The 27,538-nt window shown below is 38.5% G+C and overlaps 1 protein-coding gene across 2 annotated transcripts in view; it reads left to right on the top strand.

The window, feature by feature from the left end:
- AJAP1 (adherens junctions associated protein 1) overlaps positions 1–27,538 on the top strand; it is a 260,770-nt gene that overhangs the window by 229,478 nt on the left and 3,754 nt on the right. The window contains exons 3-5 of one of the 2 annotated variants that reach the window (XM_007492077.3): positions 10,302–10,389; positions 13,979–14,221; positions 16,568–16,699. In XM_007492077.3, coding sequence (XP_007492139.1) covers positions 10,302–10,389; positions 13,979–14,221; positions 16,568–16,640 — 404 coding nt within the window. In that variant the 3' untranslated portion in view covers positions 16,641–16,699. The remainder of the gene's footprint in view (positions 1–10,301; positions 10,390–13,978; positions 14,222–16,567; positions 16,700–27,538) is intronic. The other variant, XM_007492079.3, reaches the window with a different exon arrangement.

Raw genomic sequence — 27,538 nt, 5'->3', positions numbered from 1 at the left:
GACTATTTGAGTTGCTGTGATTTGAAGCACCTGAGTATGCATTATTAATGGGTGCCATGAGGAAGACTCAATCAACCAATCAGTAAGCATTCATTGAGTACCTAATCCATACCAGATAGTGTTTTAGGCATTGAGGCATTTTTTTTTAAATGAGAGGAAAAAAATAACATAGTCTATATCCTCAGTAAGCTAACATTCTAAGTTTTAAGTTTTGGAAAACACAAAGGGTAACAACTTCCATTTAGGCAAAGAGACATGAATATAGGAGCAAATCTACTGGATGTTGTTATCATCAAGCCACAGTTCTCATAAAGATCAACGTGAATAAAAATAGACCAAACTGCTTGTCTTCTCCTTACCACCTGAGATTTGGGAGAATTTACTTCTCATTTGTTCTCTTTCTTGAATGTAATCTTATTGGACCATGTTTGAGAGTAGTTTTATTTCATTCTTCTCCCAGTAAAAGATGTGTCTCTTTGAGGTTTGGGATTATTTTGATTTTATCATTGCATCTTCAGTCAATAGCATAATTCCTGTAGGTACTTAGTAAATTCTTGTTGATTGAATCACTTATTGATTAATCTTTAAGATGAAAAGAGGGGACATGTACAAATATACACATAATCACACAAGAACACATAATTTACCTCAAAAATAGGATCAAGGAATATCCAAATTAATCAGCCTTGTTAAAGATGATATTGGATACATCTATTTCAACAATCAATCTGCCTCATTGTTCTATGACCCCATTTTTGGATATTCTGGAAAGGTAATATCTCAGATAATAGTTTAAAGAATATCTTGTTTTATCAGTCTATCCAAAGTAAATGCATGCATAACACCATCTGTGGGCTCATTGTCCCAATCATTACTCTCATTGGTAGATTGGGTCCTCAGTGGATTGACTATTCATTTCAAGGTTCCTAGGGGGATAATTTAAAGGATATGGAGCTTCTAATATGATTACAACAATTGACCCCTCAGTAATGTGCTTTCCAAAATCATTTAGACAGTTAGCATTTACCCAAGATCAATTAATTGACATCAATTTTCTTTGCATATCTCCTGAGAAGGTATATAATAAAGCCTGAAATACTCCCTCATGCTCCACACCATGAGATGGCATCTTCCCTCCACAAATCCACTTAATCCCTTGGGAGAGTTGACTCTTTTTCAAAATTCCAGGAATTCACTTCTTGTAAACAGCCTATGAATGTTTACGTAGACTTCCTTGCTTCAGTGCAGCAATGAGTCAAGAAAGTCACTCTTCAAGGTTTCTACAATGATCTCCTCACCTTACTCAACTGATGCTTCCACTAGCTCTGAGACTTTATTGTCTTTGGAACCTGAAATGGTTTTGATGGGCTCTTTGGTTTCTTAAGCATTACCATCTCAAGATATTGATTTATCTAAACACAGAAAAGAAATATACCAGAAAAAGAAGTATTATGTACTTTCAGACACATGGCACCTGGGTGGGGAGATAAGAAATCCAAAGATGCTGCCCTGTACTCCCTGCTCTAGATTTATAGTAATTCCTCCTCCTCAAAAACCATAAGGGTCGGAGGCAGCTAGGTGGCAGCTAGGTGGCTCAGTGGATTGAGAGTCAGGCCTAGAGACGGGAGGTCCTAGGTTCAAATCTGGCCTCAGACAACTTCGCAGCTGTGTGACCCTGGGCAAGTCACTTGACCCCCATTGCCTAGCCCTTACTGTTCTTCTGCCTTGGAGCCAAATATTGACTCCAAGATGGAAGGTAAGGGTTTAAAAAAAAAACGAACAAACCATAAGGGTCTAGAGAGAGTACTTGCTTGATTATTTTGTATTTTTTTCTGGATCATCTGGATCATCAACCCATTAGAAGACTGTCAGTCATCTCACTGTTAGAATATACCTGTTCATGCTATGAAGTGGGGAGAAGGGCCCCTCATTAGTCATGAAAAAAAGTGGACTGGCTAAGCATCAGCAGAATGGAACCAAGCTGGGTCATACTATGAATGCCTTAAGTGATAGCTCTCACTGGTCATTTATCTCATCAAACTTTAAAAACATGCTTACTTACATACTTTCTGAGAGGATGGGAAAAGGTAGTAGAAAAATAGAATACCTCTCTTTGAACAGTCCTTTATCTTTACTTCTTAGGTGCTATTTCTTAGATACTTTTTTTTTGCCTTTTGTTGTATTCCCACAAGCTAATATGGTGTCAGATGCTGTAAGCATTTATTAAATGCTTCTTGACTGATTCCTTTATGTCTTTCTAGAATCAGTTCATAGATCTCTCCTAAGAGAAGCCTTTCATGATTTTCTCAGGTATTAATATTTCTCCACCTCAAAATTCTCTTATTTTAAAACCATCTGTTTATATTTATTATCTCCACAGTATAATGTAATTTTTTTTATTTGAACTTTTCCCTTTATACCTCCAACATTTAGCACAGTGTTTTACATCTAGCTGGTGTGGAATAAATGCTTGATGAATTGAACTGAATTGGTCTCTAAATAGCTAAAGGGAAAGGGATAGTACACTGTCCTTAAGGGGGAAGGGAAAATAACTTCCATGGGGAAAAGCTTAGTCTTTTTAGGTTGAAAGACTTTTCTATATCATTAAAAAATTCATAATTCCATCCAACAAACATGTATTAAACACCTGCTATGCTTGGAGCACTGATTTAAACACATAACAGTCTAATTTGGATAATATACTGTCTATGCTGTCATGGAGTTTATAAGCTAGTAGGGTGACATTTCTATTACTAGATCATTTCCTTAACTACCTTTTTAGAAACTATATTAATATGTATGGGGTGTTCAAGGAGGACCAGCATTTTGGTATGAGGGCTTGCTGAGCCCTTTTCAGGGGCACCTGTCCACGTTTGGTGTCTGTATTTCACCCAAGTCTCATCTCTGGCTCCAAGAAGCTGGCCCACCTGTGCAAAACCATCTTGACAGATGGGATAAACCACATTGAGGGAAACCAAAAGGCTCTAAATTCTTCATTGAGTTAGGGACTCCAGGCATGTGAAGAATTTCCTCGGCAGAATGTACAGATGAGAATGATTTATTCCAGTAATTATGAAGGTGGCTGAAGAATGTGTTTTGAAGCCCTGTTTGGTCAGACATATTAGATGATGAAGTCATTGAGTGTATCATTGGCCATTACCAGTCATTCTGACTTTTGTTTTGCCACTGGACTTAAATGACTCTTAAAAAGCGAGTCTGATGATTCTGTGCAACTCTGCCTCACTTAAATCTGATTCATGCCCCAGTCAAGACATCACCCTAGTGTGATGGCATTGATCCTCTTCAAAATAAAGAACTAACAGCAATTAGGTGACTATTTACTGCTAAAGACTGGAATTTCATTCAGTCAGTTATCATTTGAAATGAGTTTTTCCATTACATTGTGAGCTTGTTGAAGGCAAGCACTGTTTTGTTTTGGTTTGGTTTGGTTTTTGCTATTTTTTATATCCTTAAATTTTAGCAGAGTGCTTGGCATTAAAAAGGTAGTAATGTTTATTTTATTTTATTTTTAAAACACTTACCTTTGGTTTTAGAACCAATACTGTGTGTTGGTTCTAAGGCAGAAGAATGGTAAGAGCTAGGCAATGGGGGTTAAGTGACTTACCCAGGATCACACAATTAGGCAGTGTCTAGTTTGAACCCAGGACTTCCTGTCTCTGGGCCTGGTTTTCAATCCATTGAGTTACCTAGGTCCTTGGTAGTAATGTTTATTGACTGACCTATTAATTCAAAAAGGCTATTAGATATATCCTTGACCCTGGCATTTGGAGGCCTTGGTTCAATTGCAGATTCAAATGCTAATTAGCTATGTGATCATGGGAAAGTTATCATGAAGTCTTCACTCTGCCCTCTACTACCAGGGAGACCTTGAATCAAGTACTTTACCTTTTTTGTCTTTAGTTTTGTCAGATGTAAAATGACAGGGCTAGAGGAGATAATTTCTAAGGTTCATTCTCCATCTACCTCTTGGAGTTCGTGGATTTCTCAGAGCCTCAGTGCCCTCATTGGTAAAATAGGAACAGTAATACTTGTACTACACACTTTCTAACATTATTGACATTGAATGTAAATGATCTGAGTTCATGAACTTCTTCATTTTGGATGTGTAGTCCCAGTGCCTAGGACAGTGCCAGATATACAGTGTGAACTTTCACATGCTTTTTCAATGGACCTGAGGAAGAAATGGTTTACACATTTCAGAACACTATGCAAAAATGAGTTCTTATGTTATCAAGAAATATCAATAGGACCAGGCTTGTTGCTAGAGGGAGTTAATATGTCAATGAATATGTTTTCATTTTGCTCTTCCTACGTGCCTAGCATTATGCCAGCATAGAGCCTGATGGATCTTAGATGCTTGTATAAATGCCTGTTGATTGATTGGCAGGCATTGTGGGAAGCATTATAGGAAATATGCATGCATACAGCATCTATATGTGTATGCATGTGTGTTTATATATATGGTAGATGTTTAGACATATATATATATATATACAAACATATGTCTGTGCTTATGCATTTACAGTGTATATATGTGTATATTTCCAACTAATTTTCCCATAATGCCCATCAATCAATAGGCATTTATCCAGCCTTCTACATACAATACTAGCTAGCACAGTGCCTGCCTATGGTAGAATTATAACAAATACTTGAATTGAATTATTGAACTTTAAAAATAATGCAATCTATGCGAAAACATGGGGAGATTGTGACAACAGTGGTAGAATTCCTAGAATCATAAAAATTCAGATTGAAAGGACCTCTATAGCCACATGTTCCAATCTAGACCTCCCAAATAATCCCTATTATACAATGCCTCAGAGAATAGGAAGCTGTGTTAAGTTCCACTTCTGACATATTCTGGCTATGTGGCCCTAGCTAAGTCCCTTAACCTTTCAAGTGCTCTAGACAACTCTCTGACTATAAGATGTAGAGGAGATAGCAACCTGCCCTGGGTGGATGGAGTTTCCTCATTAAAGATTCCTTATCCATAGGTCTATTCTCTATCAGTATAGGACACTTAATGAATGGTCATCAGTCTCTAATGAGGAGAATAGCTGCGAAGAAGTGTGTAAGTTAGGCTGCCAGGATTGTCTAATTAGGATTCTCCCATTCACATGTCAGGTTTTGGTCTTTTCAAAGGGCAAATGAAAGGCTCCTCTCTACAATGATATCTTGTCACTACTGGCAAGTAACTCAGATGTGAGAATTTCTATTAGCTACAGCCAGCTTCCAGTTCCCCACTAGTGTCTATTTGAAATCACCCAGAAAATTTAGCTTTTGAGTACTGGTTATAAATGCAAATATCATTTCAGTACTCACTCCTATTCTTTTAGGAAAAAAAAGTATTTATCCTGTAGGCTCAAGATGGAAATCCCTTACCAAACATAACAAAAGCATGTAGGAGGGAGAAAAGAATCAAACTTATTTCCCGGTCATGTCAACTCTTAATTATTTATTAACAATTTCTCCCCAGTGGATAATATCCAATGGAGAGGTAACATCTGTTTGCGATATTGTGTCTTTGGGAGGAAGCCAGCAAAGTCATTTTGGGATGAAATCTGCCATCAGGAAACACATACGTGTATTGGGCAAACAGATGCAAAAACACCCCATCACAAAAACAAAACTAAACTTAAAAAAAAATAAATAAATGCCATGGCAGGCTCAGGCACTTTTATGAGAAAGAGAGATTGTAGGTAGTATATTGTGTTGGGGTAAAAGGTACCATTAGGAAAAATCATAGATCATTGATCACAGATCACCCAACTTCAGAGTTGGATGGGAGCTCAATGGTGATCACCTAGTCCATTCATTAAATGTCCATCCAGTCTCAGTCCATCCAGCAGAATTCAATCCAGTTCAACACACCTTTATTAAACATCTATTATGTGAGTAGAACAGTGCTAGATTCCAATAATACAAATGCAAAAACTCTATCATTATCTTCCTAATTTCTTCCAAACCCACAATAGATTGTATTTTTCCTAATTCATCAATTCAATTAATGTCTTTCCACTAAAAAGGAAGCACAATTAATACATGTTAAACAATTTAGTTGGATTCTCAACTCAGAAACCTTGTACAGTTTTCATTACTATATAATACAATATATTTATACAGTGTTCCAACATTTAGACATAATTTCTTACTCAATTCTATTCAACCAGCATGCCAAAGTTCATACTATATACCAGAAATTTTGCTGGGCTTTCACACTAAAAAGGTATAATTAAGATTGTGTTTGCATTCCCTTTACTTATATCCAATGGCATTCAAGATAATGCCTTAAATCCAGTAGTTTATTATTGTCCCCCTTTATCAAATAATATATCACTTGATAGTTCTTCAAATATTTGTTGAGAGATATCATACCTTACCTTAAATCCTCTTCTCTGGTCTCAATGTTCAATCCTGCTCCCAATTCTTTCAATTGTGTTTTCTATGAAATGATTTCAGTTCCTTTGCCCACCGTGGTCACCATCATCAGGAAGCTTTCCAGCTCATTAGTACCATGCCTAATGTTCCAATTCCAAAATTAAGAATAATACTCCAGATGTGGTCTGGAATACAATAGGACTCTTAACCATCCTGGACCTGGGCCTTGAGTTTTCCAATGGAACTCCCCTTGATATTCTTGGCTATTATAGCACTGGAGATCTATATTTCTAGGGCAGTCCACTACAGCCACCAGATAATAACAGGCAAAGTGCCATGGCTCCTCCATCTTGTACTTCTAAAAGTATTTTTTCTTCTGAAAGCTTAGAACTTTTCCCTTATTCTTATGACATTTTGTCTTCTTAGATTTGGCCCAAACTTTAAATGTCAAAAAAAATTACTTCCTTATAAGTAAACCTAGAGAGTTTCCATCTGTAGTCTGATAAGCAAGAAGTGCTTGTGATCAATAGTTGATTAAAAACTCTCCCTAATAATAAAGGCAGAAGGCTTTGGGGGCATAGTTTTAGGGATATGATGGGTTAAGATGAAAGGGAGGCTTGCAAGGAAGCACTTCTCTGCCCTTCAAGTTTAGACCTATTCACAGAAAGATCCATTTCATAACCTATATCATTTGTTATATGTTTCATCTTTGCTGAGATTTCATTGTGCATCTTTGAAGTGGATAAAACATTGTGCTATAATTGGAACCAGAAAAGCCTCGCCTCAGAGGATTACTAGTAGGGTGAGACTAGAAAAAAAAACAAAAACATTTCACCTCTCATTGCCTCAATTTCACCATCTATAAAATGGGGCTAATAATAACTTCTCTCTCTTGGAACTCTTGTGGGGATCATTTATGACAATGTAGTATATCCTACAGGTTTTTGTACAATTTTAAGCCTTAGATTTAAACTGCACAAAGATTGTGCGGGATCCTCTGGAGATACACCAAAGAGTAAAACATTTTGAAAACTTAAAATGTTAGATATCATCATTGTTATTGTCATGCCCTCATCCTCATAATTTTCATCACCATCATCATCTTCATCAAACCATCTAAGGCACTCACTAGTTGTGGGACCCTATGGAAAAATCACTTTAATTTCTCCAAACCTCAGTTTCCTCATTTTAAATTGAAAAAGCTAAAACTAATGGTCTCTAGGGTTCTTTCCAGATTTGAATTTTTGTTCATAGGTTCCTAGGTCACAGAATCATAGAATTTAAAAATATAAGAGATTTTGGTGGCCTTATATATCAATCCAAACCTATAAAAGAATCTAAATTACTCAATAAATAATTGAAAAACTTTAAAAAGAAAAAAATCCACTATCACCTGATAGCATGCTTTTGCATTTCTCATCCAGAGTCCCCTTTTCTTCCATTGAGGGCTAAATATCTCTAATCCAGTGGTTCTCAACCTTTCTAATGCTGCGACCCCACAATACAGTTCCTCATGTTGTGGTGACCCCAAACCAAAAAATTATTTTGGTGGCCACTTCAAAACTGTAATTTTGCGACAGTTATGATTAGGAATGTAAATACCTGATATGCATTATGTATTCTCATGGCTACAAATTGAGAGGTTGAGAACCTCTGCTCTAATATTTCATTAACCCGGAAGTTCTTCACCAGCTTCAATACTAATGTATTGGAGGCTCTGACTTCACTTTTCCAGCCCCCATTCAGACTTGCAGATTTAATCCCAGAGAGAAGATGGCTACATTTCCCCTCAGGTTTCTAGGGGTAGCCTGATTTGGGGGGAATAGAAGTTGTCTAATAGCATAGTTAAAGAGCCCCCATCAGTGTGCTTCCCCTAATGATAATCATTTGCTATAAATCATTCATCCAATTAGCTTTTAGAAATGCTTATATAGAGTGATACAGTGTATGCAAAATACTCACCTCTCAAAAAACAAAACAAAACAAAACAGGAGCATATTCCCCTCCTCACCAAATACATGCAAGGTTCAAAGAAAAATAAATTCAAGCTTAGAGAACAGGCGATAAAAAGAGTATCTCAAAGTACTTGGATGTTCTTTCACTGGAAGTATTTTCTTTCTCCTTTCATGACCATCTATCTCTGTTGTTTATCTTTGATATGCTGGAACTTTTTGATGGGCTCCTCATAAAGTCTAGAAACCCTGAAAGTTCTCCCTTTCTTGAAATTACTTTGCATATGCTTTGAATTTATTTACTTGACCATATCTCTCAGTTCTGGTTGTACGGAAATTTTACATAGATATAGATTGTTTCTTCTTTGTGTTTGTATCCCTAGGAATCCTTTCTTGGTCTACTTTACTGCAAATATCTTCTCAGCCAATATTAATATGTGTCTGCTTTATATTCATCTTATTTATACCTTTCTCTTCTTTGTCTCTCCTTCACTCCCTCTCCAATATTCTCTTTACATCCCCCTTCTTGCTCTGTTTCTTTGTCTCTATCTCTCTGTCTCTCTTTTCAAACTGCCACTGTTACTGCCCTGTAGCACATAAATCAATATTCTTTGTACAAAGATTGCCCTCCAGTTCCCTAGATTGAAAAATGTAAAGCTGTGAGCTGACTGCTTTGACAAACATATTTGAAATTTTAATCCACTTTTCCTTGCTCTGTGGGGTGTGTGTGTGTGTGTGTGTAGAGGGAGGGAGAGAGAGACAGAGAGGGAAGAGAGAGACAGAAACAGAGAAATTATATACATTGCTGTTCTTATTCAGACATTTCAGTCAGGTCTGACTATGTGATCTCATTTGGGGTTTTCTTGGCAAAGATACTAGAGTAGTTGGCCATTTCCTTCTTCAACTCATGTTACAGATGAGGAAATTGAGACAAAGAAAGTTGGGTGACTTGTTCAGGGTCACACAGCAAGGAAGTATCTGAGGTCATATTTAAATTCAGGAAGCTAGGTCTTTCTGACTCTAGGTCTAGGGCTCTATCCACTAAGTGTCACCTATCTGCCCAAGGTACATGCATATGTTTGCATACACATACATATATATACACACACATATATAACATGTATGTGTGAGCAGGTATGTATGTGTGTGTTTGTATGTCTCCTTGTGTGTGTGTGTGCATGTATATGTCTTTTCTCTCCTCTTTGAACCTTAGTTCCTTGAGAACAGGGGCTATTTCCCTTTTGTCTTTGCATCCCCATCACTTATCTAAATGTCTAATGTTTAGCAAGTATTGGATAAATACTCACTTATAGAATCATTCATTGAATTGCATCCCCATTACTATACCCAGTGACTTGAACATAGCAAGCTCTTGGTAAACACTTGTTGATTTGTTGGCACTTAATTGATGCCTATTGCATTGAAGTGGAATTGGAGTAAAAAGTGATTGATTCAGAAATGGGGCTTGGGACTTGATATCCAGAGTTCTCCCCATCCTCTTACCTTATCTCTTGGCAAAATGTTAAAGAGGGTAAAGGGGATGAAGAAAAAGCAGCAGTGGTGTGAACTGAAGTCCTGGGGAAAAGGGGAATTAGTGAGAATCAAAGAGCCCAAAGCCAGTACCTTCCCTAGGGGTTTTGTGGTTCTTTGATCCCAGGAACTTGCAGCAAGTGTCCCACACTTTGTCCTAGAAAAGAGATCACTCAGGTGGCTGTCATCTTTTCTAATCTGCACTGTGACTCACCATTCATTTCAGAGGAGTTGGAAGGCTGGTCATGAATTATGCTTAACTATTTATTTGATTGGATTTTTTAACCAAGTAACACTAATGTCCTTTTTTTTTTTACCTTAAAAGTTTGCCCTTCCTCTTTGCTCATTAATTTCATGGATATTTTATCCCCTTTCCCCCCATCTCCACTTTCCCCCTTTTTCTTTCTTTCTTTACAGGTCTGGCTGTCCATCAGATAATAACCATCACTGTCTCCCTCATCATGGTTATAGCTGCTCTGATTACAACTCTTGTCTTAAAAAATTGGTAAGGATCCTTCTGGCTTGGGGGAAAACAGGGTAAGGTGACTATCTTGTGGGCCCCTGGGCCTTGGGGGAAATGTATGGTAAGGAATTTATCAGAATGGTGGATTTGAAGACAAAGAAGATCTGGATTCAAACCCCTCCTCTGACATTTACTTTCTGGGTGACCCTGGACAAATTACCTTGCTCCTCCAAACCTCAGTTTCCTCCTGGATGACCTCCAAGATCCCTTCTGGCTCCAGATTCATGAAAATAACCTATATCCCATTATCTGTTATTTCACTAAGAAAAAAGGCAACTGTCTCTATAACTGCTATTAATATTATTTTCCATTTCCAAATTGGTGTTCTTTCCAGCTGATTCCCCAGCATCTAAGCTTGCTGGCTTTCTCTGCTGTTACTACTTAGACTAACTATTGTATCCAAAACGACACCTATTATTTAGGGCAAATCATCCTGCCCCATGACTCCCTCAGCAGGAGCTATACCAAGCACCAACCATATTCAAATAACTTCCCAGGAGCCTTATTGCTTCTGTTCCCAAACATGCCTCTCTGATCCAAAAGCAACTTCCAAAGATGAGAATCAGCCCAGCCTACCATCATCCAGTGGTTATTATTTTCTTTTCTCACCCTCTTTCAGCATCTATTGGTTGTTCTCATACATCCACTGAGATTCCCCTAGTTTAGGACTCTTTCTCTTCTCTGCCTCCTTCTTCTCTGTCTTGCCTCCTTGGATGATTTCCTTCACTTTCCTAATGTAATTTGCTCTCTGGTTTTCCCTTCAACATCAGCTCTGCAAATAGTGAAATAGGTTAGTTCTTCGCTTCAGGCATCCCTGCTTTTGCTTGTTTTCTTATGGAAATTGGCCTACTTTGAGGTCAGATTTGCTAGATGTTGTAAAGCTGCCACTACCACTCCCCCACCTATATCACTGGGTAAATTGTGAGAACCACTGGGTAACCTCACTCTTCACAAAGGCACTTTGGAAGCCCCTTTAATATCTCCCCCACCCCCATTCTGCAGGTAGTTATTCTTCCAGAAAATGTGCTACCTTTCTTGCTTCATAGCTCAGTTCTATTGTAGTGTAATGGACCTAAATGAGCCCCTGGCTGTCTCCAGATAATAATCTAAAAGAAATACTGGATGATGGGTACAAAGGGCACCCAAGCCCCCAAGAACAGGAATGGGAAGGGAGTTAGTTGGTTATTCGGTTGATGGAATTAGAGAACACAGCACCAAATATACACAGTATCACATAGCCACAGAGCATGTTTGAATGAGCTCAAAGGGGCCAAGGGAACTTCCTGGTACTTTTAGAAAAACCCTATGCCCACAGAGCTTTCTCTGCAAACAAATGAAGGGTAGTCAGGCATAGACACAGAATGGAGTTTGTTAGATAGAGGTCAGCCAGATTGGCAAGGAGGGATATTTGAGCCGATCCTGCTCTACATATCTGTGGGGAAGGCTTTCTGATATGGGCCCACAAAGTGACATCCATTACTCTGTATCAGAAGTAATGTCCTGTGACCAAAACAGGTTTCAAGGGGGACCCAGATGAGATCCAAATAGAAAAGAGTAGTGTCACTCCATGAAAAGAGTGTGTCACCTTTGGCTTTCTTTGGAAAGCCTCGATAGGGCAAAGAGGTCATGATTCCAGCATGAAGAAGGGGCAGAGTATCAACCTAGGGAACTCCAAACTGGATGGACAACTCATCTGCTCTTTCCTGATGGATAAGTTGGTTTGCATTTCCTCCCCACTCCAAATAACAATGTACTTTATGAGGATTTATTTATTGTTAAATTTACCCTCTTAAATATCAGTTTGAGGGTAGAAAAATAATGGAGATCTGTTCTAAACCATGAATCAGGGACACTCCCCTCTATCACCTCTACCACAATCACATGAAGGAATTAAGCCATTGACTAGCTATGGCCTTCAAGTAGAGGGAAGAACGCCATGTTACCCTTCCTGCTCCCAATTTAACCTTTCTCAAGAGATCTAAATCCTAGAGAACATCAATATAGTAACAAGGAGGAGTGAAAACCCATACCCTGGAAAGAGTGTGATACCTCTGCAATCAGAAGAACTAGGTTTGGGTCTTAGGTCAGTTATTTTCTTCTTTTTCATCTTGACTAGTCCATTTCTCTCATAATCATTAGTTCTTCGTGTATAAAATGAGGGGACTTAACTCTAATCCTATGATTAAATTGTCATTAGGGCATAACATCAAGGAATATGTCTTAAGATGGGTTCCATTTGAACATATTATCTTATATAGGCCAGTTATCCCCAAGTCATTTGTCCTCCTCCTTTTGTCACTGCTATGGGTTGCCCATGAGAGACCACCGTGGATGGTAGAGTACACATATCTGAAAAACGGCCAATGCAATTTATTATTTTGCTGCTGGAAACTGACAGTTACTGTCTCTCTTGCTTCAGATATTATATACTATGAAATAGATCATGTGATAGATAACCTGCTTCATTCCAGAGACCATTGGTACTTTTGAGTTAATTTCTTATCCCTTCTTCCAACAAGGTGCCATAGAGAAAAGGGAACCAATGGCCATCTTGTGAGTATAGATTGAGTTATTTCCAAAGATCTAAGACTAGAATAAGAAGCCAAATATCTATGCCATACAGTTATGTATACACTTTATCTTTATATGCTATATTGATAGAATGGAGCCCAGCTTCCAACTCTGGGGCTCCAGAATTAAAGAAATCCCAAGTTTAAAATATCCCCAAAGGGAAAAATGACAGGAGGAATGGTCCTTAGGATATGAGCATGATTATCAAGACTCAATGGCTGATATGAAGTGCTGTCGGTTATATATACATATACATCCACACATATATGTATACTTGCATATATACATAAATATGTATGCATTCCTATGTGTATATAGGCATATGTATATAATATACATGTGTATATGAATGCATATATACACACTGTATGCACATTGGTATATATATGCATGTCTACCAATACATATGTATACATATATACACGTGCATGTTTATTATACATGTATGTGTGTGTGTGTGTGTGTGTGTGTGTGTGGCTAGTCAATTTCTCCCATTAGTTCTAAGCTCCTCCATTTTGGGCCTTCCAAAATGAATTGTTGAACACCTCTCATACTCTCTCCATTTTTTCTGAACTATTATAGCTTTATTTGGTGTCTAGTTATCTATTCTAATTATTTGTCCCACTGAGGCATCAGGGAGGAAAAGCATGTTAACAACATTGCCTTACTGACACTCTTTGAGCAAACACAGCTCTAGCTTTCTGATAACATGGCTAAACCATTCATCTCAATAATTCTCTTTGCCATAATGGCTCACATTTAAAATTCAAATTTGATATAAAAAATAAAGTGAACTGATTGCTTGATTGTCGTTGATCCTTCTGAAGAGCTTGGGAATTATAATTTAATATTAAATGATGTATAATTAATGCTTTGCAATGAAGGCCCCATGTTCAAATGATGATGATATCTTTGTGTGTTCTGTTATCCCTCATTCCCTGTCCTCTCAACCTCACAATTCCCCACTCCATGTCCCCAACTTCATACCATTCTCTCTTAGCTGTGCACAAAGTGGAAATACTCGCAGAAACAGCCACCAACGGAAAATCAATCAACAAGAAGAGAGCTGCCAAAACTTGACAGACTTCACCCCTGCCCGGGTGCCTAGCAACTTGGATATCTTTACCGCCTATAATGAAACCCTGCAGTGCTCACATGAGTGTGTTAGGACCTCAGTGCCCGTGTATACTGATGAGACTTTGCACCCAACTGGGGAGTATAAAACCACCTTTAATGGAAACAGGTAAGTCTAGTCTTGGGGCAAATGCAGTTGAGTTTTGGAAGACTCATGGCTGATCCCAACCCACATAGTTGAGAATTTGCTTGTATTTCTAAAATGTGTCTCAGATGTTTCTGACCACTGAAATTATAGAAAGGCTAATGAGGCAAATAGCTACTAACATGTTCTGCATATAGAGTTAATTACAAGGGATGTAGTTAGGTCTGTTTATCAATACCTTCATCTCTCCCTAAGAGTTCTAATCAGCTTGGTTTCAATCCAGTTTCAAAGGATTAGGAGAAATAGAAATAGTAGTATCAGCGATACTAATAGCAAAGGACAATATAACACTTTAGAGTTTGCAAAGGTAGAACACAGTGGCCCTTTCCTGGTCTGGTGCTTTACATTTTGTGCTGTTGTCATCCCCTAGAGTTCAAATGGCAGCCTTGGATTTATTGGTCTTCTAGATATCAGCAGATTATTATTGTCCACTGTGTGTGCCAGTAGCTGTGGCTACCTGTCAATGAAATGTCAACATCAGGTGAAGCCAAAATGTCAAATTCCAACCAGCCTCCCTTCCCAGACCTATCTTTATTAAATGCTGCTGTTGTTTATTATTGATTTTTTCTATTTATACATCAAAAAATGCCAAGAAATGCCCTAAAAACTCATTGGCATTTTCTCATTGGCACCCAAAAGTTTATCCAGAATCAAATTAAAATAGTAGGGCAAATAAAATGAAAATTTTTTGTTAGTTATCCTGGCAGCTAGGGTGAAGAGAATGTTGGACTTGGTCTTAGGAAGAACTGGGTTCAAATTTTGTCTCTGATACTTATTAGCTATGTAACCCTGGGCAAGTCAATCATAGTCAATCTGGGACTCCATTTCCTCCACTGTAAAAGAAGAGAGTTGGGCTTGATGGCCTTAAGGTCCCTTCCAATCTTAAATCTATGGTCCTTTGATCCCATGAGTCTCTGATACTGAACTGAAAACATGTTAATAGGCCATCAGAGGAGAAGCTGCCTGAGCGGCCAGGAAGTCCTATGCCTAGGGTATTAGCATGACCAAGGAAGCCTGATGATCATGGAAAGAGCCCTCAATTGCAAAACAGGAAATGCTTCTATTGCTAGCCTTTTTGGAAATGGTTGATATATGATGTATATAGGTTGAAATTATATTATTATTCCATATGAAGGCAAATCATCCCAGCATGCTTCTATGAATAACTGCTTGAGATTTTCACCAATGTTCACCAACTTTGTCCCATAGTTTGATGTGTTTTCTTGTCTAATCAACTCAAATTAGCATTTTCTTTTCCTCCTTTTTTCTCTTTCAGTGGCATCTTGCCACACAATTTCCTTCTCTTTTTTCTCTCCATGTTGGAATCTCCATTATGCTCATTACATAAAACCCTTCTTCTCAATATAGGTACCTAAGGAGGAGCAGCTCCCAATCAATTGTTTTGCCAAACACTTTTAGAAATCTCCTTTAGTAATCTTAGGAGCCTGGATTCTCATGGTCTAGGATTGTACTGGGCTCAATAGATTTAAAAAAAATTGAAAAAAAGAAAAAGGATTTTCAAACCATTTCATTGAGTGTTGTGTGTGTGTTGTCTTGGACATAGACTACAGCCAACCAATGCTGGGGTCTCATGGGGTTGGGGGGGAGGTAGATCTCTTTGCTTCTGTTCTGTCTCACTGTCCTTTCTCATGTCTGTTTTTATCAAGCAACATCATTGATGTCTCTGGTCTGCTTTGTCTGGAGTCTCCTACAGGGGAGAAAACATTGGTTGGAATAGGGTTCACTGCTTTTTCCTCCCCTAAGGTAATGCTTTGTTGGACTCTTCCTTCCCTGCCACCCATTGGCCTTAAAAAAAATCAATGAAAAGTGACATGATATAACAATGCCTGCCAACTGGCATGCATTTGAAGCTCCTTCTTTGTCCCAGACTTCTGGGGTGTTGGCCTTTCTTTAAGGTAGAAATTGAGAGAAAGATAAGACTCTTAAGTGTACAAATGCCTGGGAAGATGACCTAACTCCGGTAGAACCCATCCTTTGGGCCCACTACATGGTATCCTAAATGTCATGAAGCAACTAAGCATGTTTTCCTTTCAAGTTTTTCACCTGGAATTTGGAGGAGAAATCACTCAGTGCTCAGAATAACTCTCTGGTTGGAGAATAAAGGACGATAGGTTTGTTTTGCAGAAAAGCCAAAGAGCCAATCCAAAGCATTACTTTAGAGTGAATTCTCATTTTCTTTCTTTCTTCTAAAGAAGCTAGTTGGATTTTTTTTCAAAGCAGGCCTGACCTGGCTTGCCTATTGTGTGTTATGTACCAGCACGCGCAAGCCTATTTTTCTGCTCGCTGCAGACCTTCTTCTTCTGACCGACATCTAATTCCTGTGGCCTTTGTGTCTGAGAAATGGTTTGAAATCTCCTGCTGACTGGCCGAAGTCTCTTTTACTTCCTGGGGGCAGGGCAGACGCCATGTGTCTATTTCCTGGTAGGTACCACTCTTAAGACATTATTATGGTCTCTCTCTCCTTCTCCCAGTCCTCCTATTCTCTATCACTTTGAGTAGTTCTCTACCCATAAAAGGACCCACAACAGTATTAACCTCTGAATGCAAACCAGATGACTAATCCTTTTGTTTCCCTTTCTATTAAATCCAATATAAATTCTCCAATAGGGCAGAATAGCAAATGGACCTGTACCAATTTTTCATCCCTCTTATTGTTATTATTTTTAATGGTGTGTCGGTTCCCAAAGAAGCCACCAGTTTCTCAAACGGCACGTGTGGCAGGGGAAAATTTCTTCTTGAAACAAGTTACAATTACAGTTCTCATTTCCCTTAACAGAAGAAGATTAGGCCAACAACTAAGCGTGCATGAATCTCTCCTCTATCACATGTCTTTACACCACGAGGAAGGGAGGGGGGACTAAATTAAAATACAATTTTGAATATAAAAATAAGAGATAAGGAAGAGGATGATAAAGAAAGAAAGTGAAGATTTGAGACATATCTACTAATTTGAAACCAGGGACTGGTACCAAGACAGGATGAATTTTCCACGCTCTGCTGGATAAGAACATTTGGTTTGCTTTCAATGATATTAACTTTAATGCTAACGGTAAATTGCTTTCTTCTTTGCTGAATCTTCTGAACATTTGGGCTGTGTGGTATAAACTGCATTTTACCTCTCTGCCCGCATATGTTCTATGCATAGTCTGGAGATGCAATCAGAGGTTTGCGAATGATTTGCATTGAGCGCATTTACTGCAGGAGACACTTTGCCTATAGGAAATCCTTTCTGCACGCACACACGTCACAACACGAACAACAAGAGCGTACAGATAATCAGAGACTTCTGCTTTTTAGCCTCATTGGCGAGGAGGAGGAGGAGGAAGAAAGTGAGGAGTGCAGGTAGGTATTTTAGAAGCAGAGTGATTCAGGCAAGGGGATGGTGTTTGCCAAGAAGGCAGCCTTAGCACAGAGCAAGGACTAAGTAAGTGGCATTTGCCATAGGCTGGGATCCAGGCTCACACACAGTTTCAGGAATAGGAATGAATTGGACAGTCCCTAATCCCAACTCTAATGAATCGCATATTCACTCCAAATCAAATTTCCAGCCCTCATTCCCTGTCCCAGAGCCAGAATGGCCTGCTTAGCATGATGTTCAGCCAACAGACAAAGAAATGGAATTAGATTAGGATGGAAAGTGAATAAAAATACAATAGGTTTTTCCTGGGTATCTGTGGGCAGAGCAGGTAAGACGAGTTCTTTCCCAAATCAGTTTAATAGGGTCAGCTCTCTTGGACACTGGACATTCATCAGACTCATGTCACCTTTGTCAGCCCACCGTAATTAATGCCATTAAGACCGCAGAAGATGCTGGCTTTGTAGTTCTATCTCAGCTAGCAACCGAGAGCCTGCTTACTAATGAAAAAAGCTTCTGTTTTGTTGTGGGGAAGGAACACTCTGGACTGATGGAGCCAAACAGTTGCCAGCATCTCTATTAGGCTAAAAAAATGAAAGCAGGAACATAATAGATTGGATGTGGTAATGTTTCTAGGCTGACCCCATATGAAAGACCAGATGTTGTGGAAGTGACAACTCCTAGAAAGTATCAGTGGTGCACCCCAATGAAGGAAGAGTCCCCAATGGGAAATAGGGAAATTCCTTGTTGTAATTTTAGGAGAGTCCTAACTAATGTGACATGAACGGTGCTCTGGTCCAGGCTGGAACACTTAGAGCACCAACTGGAATCATATTCCCTCCACTTGCTCCTTGCCTTGTGATTCTCCATCAGAAGAGTTTTTCTGAGCCATTGTGACCTAAATATTTATAGGGCATTGGCAACACTTCCCCCTTTTTTCCTTAATAAGCATCAGCTCTGGGGGGCAGCTGGGTAGCTCAGTGGGTTGAGAGCCAGACCTAGAGATGGGATATTCTAGGTTCAAATCTGACCTTAGACACTTCCTAGCTGGGTCACGCTGGGAAAGTCACTTGACCCCCATTGCCTAGCCTTTACACTCTTCTGCCTTGGAACCTATACTTAGTACTGATTCTAAAGTGGAAGGTAAGGGTTTAAAATAAAAAAAAATACAAAAAGCAAGCATCAGCTCTTCCCCAGACAAACCCTGCATAATACAGAGGCCCATATTCAATCCTCTCCACCAGAAGCAAACTTGGGAAACCTCCTTCTCCCCCAGTCTCCACCCCCAAATGAAATGCTTATAGTTAGTTATTCATTATGAACATAGAACTTCTGGAACTGGAAGCGATATCCCAAACCCTAAACCATCTGTCTTAGATTTAAGTTTTCTGATCCCCAAACAGGTTCTGAGATGCTATAGCACAGCTACAGGAAAGGGAACTTCTAGATTTTCACATTCCACTCTCATTTTATGATTTTATAAAGTGTTTTCCTCACCAAAAAGCCTCATGGGATAGATCACATCAATATTATTATACCTGTTCTTCAGACATTCATGAGTGTCTTCTATGCCAAATCATTGCACTCAGAGGAGGATGGGAAAATGTAATTAAAATACAATATTGAAATATGATAATAAGAGAAGAGAAAGAAAAATGATAAGGAAAATAAATGAAGAGTAGAGATTTATCTAATTTAAAATTAAGACTAAACCAAGAATGATTATCATAATAATGTAGTTGAGAGATAGTGAGTGGGGAGCCAGATGATCTAGGTTTACAACCTGTCTCTGCCACTTACAATGTGACCTCTTTGGGCAAGTCACTTCAACGTTTCTGCTCATCAGTTTCCTCTTCTGTAAAATGAGGAGCAAAAAATTTCCAGTGTTCCTTTCATCTCTAAATTTCTGATCTTATAATTCAGAGAGCTCAAGTTACACATGGGCTAGTATTCGATCTGGTTGTTGAATCCCAGTTTCCTGGCCCATATAGGATCAGAGGACAAGATCTTAAAGTCTAGCTTTGCTACTTAGAAATTCTGTTGCCAATCATTTAAATCTCTCTGAGTCTTGGTGTCCACAAGTCTAAAATGATAGCATTGTGCTTGGTAACCTGTGAGTTCCCTTCCAGCTAGGGTCTCTCTGACTCTGTGCTTCAAGACAAATGTCTTTTCTATATGCTGGGAAAATGGGGTAGAGAAACGACCTTGTATCATTCCTATTGAAATCAAATTCATTTTTAATCAATCAAGATATCAACAAATATTAATTAAGTGGTAAAGACTAGGGATACAAAAGCCTGGCTTCAGGATGGGTACATTCTAATGGGTGGGGGTGCACAACATTATATATCATAGATACTAAATGAATTTAAGACAGTTAGGGAAAGGAAGATAATAATAACAGTACCTATATGACATTTTAATAATTACAAAGCTCTTAACAAATATTATTTCATTTTATCTTTATAACAACCAAGGTAGGTTGGTCCTGTTGTTATTTCCATTTTACAGATGAGTAAACTGAGGCAGAGAGAGGATAAATGACCTGTCCAGTGTCATACAGCTAATAAGAATATGAAGCAGAAATTGAACTTGGGTCTTCATGACACTCTCTCCAGAACTTTAAAATAGGGGTCAGGAAGGTTTTTATTTAAAAGTTGACCCTTAAACTGATTCTTGATGGAAATCAGAGGTTTCAAGGAGAAAAGGAAGGAGACATTTCCTGGTCCTTCTAATTCATCTCTCCCCATTGGTACTCTGATTCCAAACCCAAATAGCTTTCTACTGTGTTCCTCATTCCTCTCCTTTGGATATTCTCAGCTTATTAATTCCCTAGCTAAAGTGTGGTACACAAAATGAGTCTCCCAGACATAGTCTGCTTATCTGACCCCAATGGGGATATACTGAATTTTCAATAGCTATGAGGGAGAAAATTTCCTTTTCTTTCTCCCTCAACACCCTCCACTGCTCTTTTAATTTTCCCCTATGAAGCTGCAACTAAAATATTCTTTATAATATACTCAAGGAATATGATACATTGTAATTGGTAATCGATGTATAATTAGATGGCCTCAATTCAAATCCTGGACCCAACTCATTTAACTTCTCTAAGCCTCAGTTTTCCCATTTGCAAAATGAAGAAATTGAATTAAATCAGAGGTGTCAAACTTGGACTGTTAATGTCTCAAATCTTAAACTGGATTAAAATTTAATTTGGAAATGTTTAACAAAATGAATACAAATGCAACAAAGATAATAATTAGGATTTTGTAACTCAAGATGGTGTTAAGGACTCATTTCTATCAGAATTTGATAACACTGGACTATATAGTCACCAAGATCACATTCACCTCTAGCTTTATGAGACTATGAACATTTGTACTCTAAACCCAATTTCTAATTTGACCTCTCACAAAGTTCTTCTTGGTTGCCTCAGAGGTACAGCAAAGCATGTAGGCTATCCTAGGCTTTCAAAGGGTTTAACAGCAAAAAAAAAAAGTTTTGGTAGAGTCTACCAGGCTTAAATGGCTTGAGGAATGGGGCCATGTAAAGAATTTTAGAGTCTCATCAATAAGAAGCTGAATATTAGATTTTTTTTCACAATACCTCATTAAATGGTTGTCATAGTGTGAAAGGGATTTCAATGTGAAAGCGGAGCCATAACCACTCCAATGAGATTGCATGTTTCTATTTTAAATGTAGGTTATCCCACAAGTCTTAGTTTGGGTTTTAGCTTTACTCAAAAGTATTGTTGAAGGTTTAAATCTTTTGGGACACCATGGTTTAAGCTATTTAAAATGTCATAATGGATAAAGTGCCAGGCCTAAGTCAGAAAGATGGCCTCAGACACTTACTTACTAGCTATGTGGTCCTGGTCAAGTCACTTAACATCATTTGCCTCAGTTTCTTCATCTGTCCAATGAGCTGGAGAAGGAATTGTCAGTGTCTTTACCAAGAAAACCCCACATGGGGTCATGAAGAGTTGGACTTGCCTGAAAAGACTGAACAACAACTCTACTCCAAAGTGGAAGCCTTTACATGAAGGTTGGATGACCACTTTTCATATAAAGTCCAGAGGATATACTTTTTGTGTACAGATTGGACTCTTCACAGGTCTTTCTACCTTTTGGTGCATCATGGATCCATTTGGAAGCCTGGTGAAATTCATGAGCCCCTTCTCAGATCAAGTTTTTTAATCTAAATAATTAATGATGATGAGGATTAGCATTTATATAATGTCAAAAGAATTTCAAAGAACTTTATAAATAAAATCTCACTTATGTATCTATTTATATTTGTCATTTTAGGAAATGAAAATAGATATAATTTTTCTTCCCATTTAAATTCATGAACCCCTGAAACTTATTAGTGGATTCCAGGTTAAAAATCCCTGGATTAGAGGGACTTTGAGATCCCTTTTAACTCTGAATAGGATTATTACAGCTTCCCAAAGGAGACTGTACTGTATCAGATAATGAATCTCATCTCAATGGTGGCCTTCAGCAAAAGCTAGGTGATAACTTGTAAGATCCATTGTAGTGGGGATTCTATTTCAGTTTTAACTTCACTTAGTAGTCATCATTTCCTCTTCTTGCCCTCAGATGCTATGTCTATGAAGGACTTCCTTCTGAGAGTTTACAAAAAACCCAACTTCTGGATAAGTTTTTTAGTAAATCATAGAGTATAAGAAGAGTAGCCTCAGTGATCATTGATCCCAACTCAGAGCGATTCCTCATTCCAAAATTCCCAAGTACCCATCAAGTCTTTGCTTGAAGAACCACCAGTTAAGCAGAAGTCATTGCCTCCTCTCAAGGCAACCCATTTGACTTTTAGTCCTCCACTATTCATTTCTTTCAAGCATGGCTAGGCATTATTCCTGTGGTTTACCCATTTTGTCCATTGTCATCATGCATTGAATGCAAAGTATAATTTATTCACAGTATACATACACCAATATATCTACTCAGTGCCATGAGTTCTAAAGGAAGTCCTTCAGTACATTGGGTGGACCTGTAGTAGAAAATTTGCAAAGAACATGGATCATAGGCCTCCTTTGCTATGAAAAGACATTATTAGGACCTTTATACCCTATTGGAGGAGTTACCTTGTTGATGGGATTACAAAGTTATTTTAATACCTATTTTAGAGACAAGGAATATTCTGGGGTCTGATGTTTAGATGATTTGCCAGATATTATACACTAAATCAGTGACAGAATCAAGAAGAAACACAAAGCTTATGAACCTCCCCCCAGTCTCAGAATTTTTTCTTTAGATGATGAGTGTGTTGCACTGAACAAGAAACACTATATTATTGAAAAAAGCAAAGTAGTTAAATTCTGTTATACTTTCACTTCCTTTCTTTTTTATCCCCATGGAAATAAACCAGGGAGACCTATGCAAACAGCCTTGTTAGTCCTTGATAAATGTTTAAAGATTCAGTTGGTGTGTTTCTGACATGCAGTTTATCACTTACTGAGATGAGAGAATCTGGACTCTGTGTGGTCTCTGATTCCCATGAATGATGCCTGGGCATGAGCATTAATAGAAGACTTGCCGAGAGACCACTTAGATTTACTAGGCTACTTATTGTCCCTTAAATAAATAGCAATTAATACTAAAACATTTAATTAAAGTTTAAGAGCTAAAGGAGATATTTATTTCTCCCATCACCATTAAGCCTCTATAAATGCATTTTTAATGATGATTTAACAGTTTGTGATCACTCCATCTTATTGCTATGATCCTATCCAAAACACAGACTTGAGACATTTGGAACATGGCTAAACCCGCCATCCCCTTGTCTTTCACATTTCACCTTGGGTGATACTCTTAGATGACTTCCATTTGTACTCAGACATGCTTTTTTGAGAGAGGTGCAGATACTAACACTAATCCATCATCACTGCTGGCAATAGATGCCTTGTCCTGTGGAAAGAAAAAAAAAAAGAATGTGTATGATTTCTGGGAGCATGTAGTTGAGGGGATGAAGGGATTTCAACTGTTAGCACAGAAATGGTTAGCTCAATGTCCCACTGGTTTTCATAGGCTATTTAAACTTTAGAAATCCTCTTTAGTCATCTGTTTTCTTCTCCTCATTAAATCTGCAAATTTAGAGACATCTCCATGCCAAATATTCATACAGGTTTATTGTGCCCGATCTCTGGTAGAAACTTCTGAGGTTATATTGGTCTGGCCAATCATGGGAGAACACATTACTGTACATTTACCCCAACACATTGATGTCATTTTCAAGTACAATCAAAGACAACTAACCAACCACATTCAGTCCATTCAGTGGAAAATATAAGAATGGAAAACCTAGGATCACAGAACCAGAGCTCATCAGGGACCCTGGAGGCAATCGCATCCAAATCTCTCATTTTATGGATGAGGATAGTAAGGTTCAAAGAAATTAAAGTAGTTCCCCAAGATTACACAGATGGTAAATTTAAAAAAATATGTATTAGCTAACTCATGGTCTCTTGACTTCAAATTCTGTGACTTTTTACTCTGTGGCAGAGAAGTGAGCTCTTCAAGGCTATTCAAGGAGTAAAGAGCAGAACAGAATTGGGATTCCCAACATGATCTTCTGACACTTCATTTTCTCATTCATAGGGATGTTGTGAAGGTCAGATGAGGGGTTTCATCTGTTTGGTTGGTTTTGGTTCAGCCTCGCCTGTGACCTGTAGAAGAAAATTTTAGTCTGGAAATTGCCTCCACTAATCCAGAAGTTTTACTCAACTCTTAGTTTTGTCTTAGAGGATTCACTAAGGCACTGAGATATTAAGTGAATGTCCAGAATCACACTGGTAGGACTGCCAGAGGCAGGACTTTCCCACATATATTCTTCATTCTGAGGCCCAGTACTACCATAGGAACTTTGTCCACTGGACAACTAAGTGGTACAGTACATGAAGTATGGGGCAAAACATGAATTCAAATCCAGCTTTAGTCAATTACTAGCTGTGTGACCCTGGGAAAGTTACCTCACTTCATTTTCTTTTTCTGTAAAATGGACATAATAGTAGCTCCTCCCTCACAAAATCATTGTAAGGACAAAGTGAGCTAATATTTAAAGCACCTTGTCTGAACACAAAATAGATACTTTAAAAATATTTATTCTTTCCCCTATTTCTTAGGCCCTATTCCTTCTGAAGAATTACAAGTTCCTTAAGCATAACATGATATGGAGATAAAAGATAGAAAGGAAAAAAAAGAATGAGAAAAGGAAGGAAAGGAAATGCATATCTTAAGTGCTTCCTGTGTGCCAAATGCTGTGTTAAGCACTGGACATAAAAATTCAAAATGAAAAAAATCCCTGCCCTTCCAGAACCTGCATCCTAATTGTGCTGAGTGGGGAAACTGGCAATAGCACAGGAAGATGAGATGTGGTTGGGATGGTTAAGGGTCTTGTAGCCAGTTAGAGGCAGCCTCTGTACCTAGGCTCTATGACTGCAGAGGCAATGCTTTTTCCACTATACAAACTGCTCCCTCTTCAGAAAATGTCAGAAATAAATGATATTTTATTCTGTTTCATGGAGTAATGCATAGAGAGGCAACCTTAGTCAGAGACACTCAAGTTTAAATCTTTTCTCTGCCATCTCCTGATGGAGTGAACTTTATCTCTTGGTGCCATAAGCTATAAATTGTAGGGTCAGGGCTAGTCCACATTGACAAAGAGCTAGTCTCTGCCATGAGAGTTTCCTATAACAGTTAGATCACAGATCCTATTAAAAATAATATTTAAACACACATAAAATAACTTGCAGTCGTAATTAGATTCATTTAAAAAGTCTGCTCTGAGCTGTCCATTTCCCCTAAAATAAAAACTGACATTCAAATGACATTTAAATCTTGAAAAATACAAAATAGATCTAATGTCATTTGAGTGTCACAACCCTTTCACAAAGATGCTGTTATTGATCCCATTTTACTGGGAAATTTTAGGCTTGGTCAGCTTATATCATTCTTCCTTGGTTATATAGGTACTAAATATTTGAGCCCACATTCAAATCCCAGGTCTTCCTTATTTAAGATCTTGTCTATAACCAATTACCCCACACTGCCATTAAAATATCCAACATAAAGTTACTGCAAATTACAAAAGACTCTCATATGACATGAGCTAAAGGAATTCAATTTTCTCTTCCTTCCTTCCTTCCTTCCTTCCTTCCTTCCTTCCTCCCTCCCTCCCTCTCTCCTTTCCTTCCTTCTTTCCTTCCTTCCTTCCTCCCTCCCTCCTTTCCTCCCTTCCTTCTTCCTTGTTTCCTCCCTCCCTCCCTCCCTCCCTCCCTTCCTTCCTTCCTTCCTTCCTTCCTTCCTTCCTTCCTTCCTTCCTTCCTTCCTCCCTCCCTCCCTACCTCACTCCCTCCCTCCCTTTCTCCCTCCCTCCCTTTCTCCTTTCCTTCCTTCCTCCCTCCCTCTCCCTTCCTTCCTTCCTTCCTTCCTTCCTTCCTTCCTTCCTTCCTTCCTTCCTTCCTTCCTTCCTTCCTTCCTTCCTTCCTTCCTTCCTTTTTTCCTTCCTTCTCCCCCCTGACTTATCAATAGAACACCTCTATCCCACATATAAGGTGCCAAGTTTTCTGCAACTTCATTTTGTCCAGGCTTATGAAGCTAAAGTGAGAGATTGGGCTGCAGCCTTTCTTTAATAATGAACAGAAGGTCGCAGATTTTAAACTGTAGTTTACCATAGAGGTCCTCTAGTTTGACCTCATTTTAGGGAGGAGGAAAGTATAGTTAGCAAAGCTGAGGCCTGAACAGAAGTCCGCTGATTCCAGATTCAGAATGTTTTCCATCCCCCTCATTTTACTGATGAGAAAACTCAGGACCAATGAGGGAAAGTGGCTTGCTTTGAAATGTAACCCAGGGTCCCTGCCTCAGAAAATGATAGATCCCTTCTGGCTCATGGCAAATATTCCTCCCCATTATGACATGTGACAGTTTAAGAATAGTAGAAGGAACTATATTCCAGCACAGTGATTCCTTGGTTCTGTTTCGTAGCAATTTTCCAAATGTTGAATGATGGACAGTTGAGATCTAATAAATAATGGTGGAGGTGGAGGAGAAAAGAAACAGTGAAGAGGGAAAGGAAGGTCAAAGAATTAAATCATTTTGAGTCATTTGTATCCTATTGCTATTTCTGAATACTCCCAGAGAGAATGATACTGGGAATACTGGGTTATCTTGTCTGACACTGGAGTAGCTATGTTGTTTAGGTTTTGGAGTTGGAAAGAGTCTTACAACTTCAACATCTACAAAAAGAGCAACAGCAACAACAATAACAATATAATTGTAGATTCAGGCTTTAGAATATATATTGCTGGACTTGGAAGGGGCCTTTAAATATAACATATCAGAGTAAGGAGAAATCTTAGAGCATAGAATATCAGAGCTGGGAGAAGCACACCCTAGAATATCAAACATCAGACCTGGAAAATATCTTGGAGCATGGAACATCAGAGTTTGGAGACTACTTGAGAAGACAGGATAGCAGAAGGGAAGAGAGAAAGAATTTGTATAGTGCCTACTATTTCCAGGTCTTGTATTAAGCACTTTCTAAATAGCATTTCCTTTGATCTTCCCAAGAACCCTGTTATTCAGTGTTGTTTTCATCTCTATTTTATGCTTGAGTAGACTGTGGCAAAAACAGGTGAAGTGACCTCCTCAGGGTCACATAGCTAGTAAATGTCTCAGACTGAATCTGAACTCAGATCTATCAGAATCCACTTGTGGTACTACTTAGCTGCCTCAAACAGGAAAGACTTTAGGATATAAAGTGTCTGAAAATTACAGAGAAAAAGCAAAGCAGAACAGAGTATATAGGGTTCCTTGTAGAGGCCTTAGAACATAGAATATTAGAGTGATATGGAACTTAGAGATTCTTTAGACCACTCTCCTTATATT

The sequence above is a fragment of the Monodelphis domestica genome, chromosome 4 (genome assembly GCF_027887165.1).
Source record: "Monodelphis domestica isolate mMonDom1 chromosome 4, mMonDom1.pri, whole genome shotgun sequence".
Lineage (NCBI taxonomy): Eukaryota > Metazoa > Chordata > Mammalia > Didelphimorphia > Didelphidae > Monodelphis > Monodelphis domestica.
Note: the sequence above shows the minus strand (reverse complement) of the source record. Positions and strands in the feature narration are given on the sequence as shown.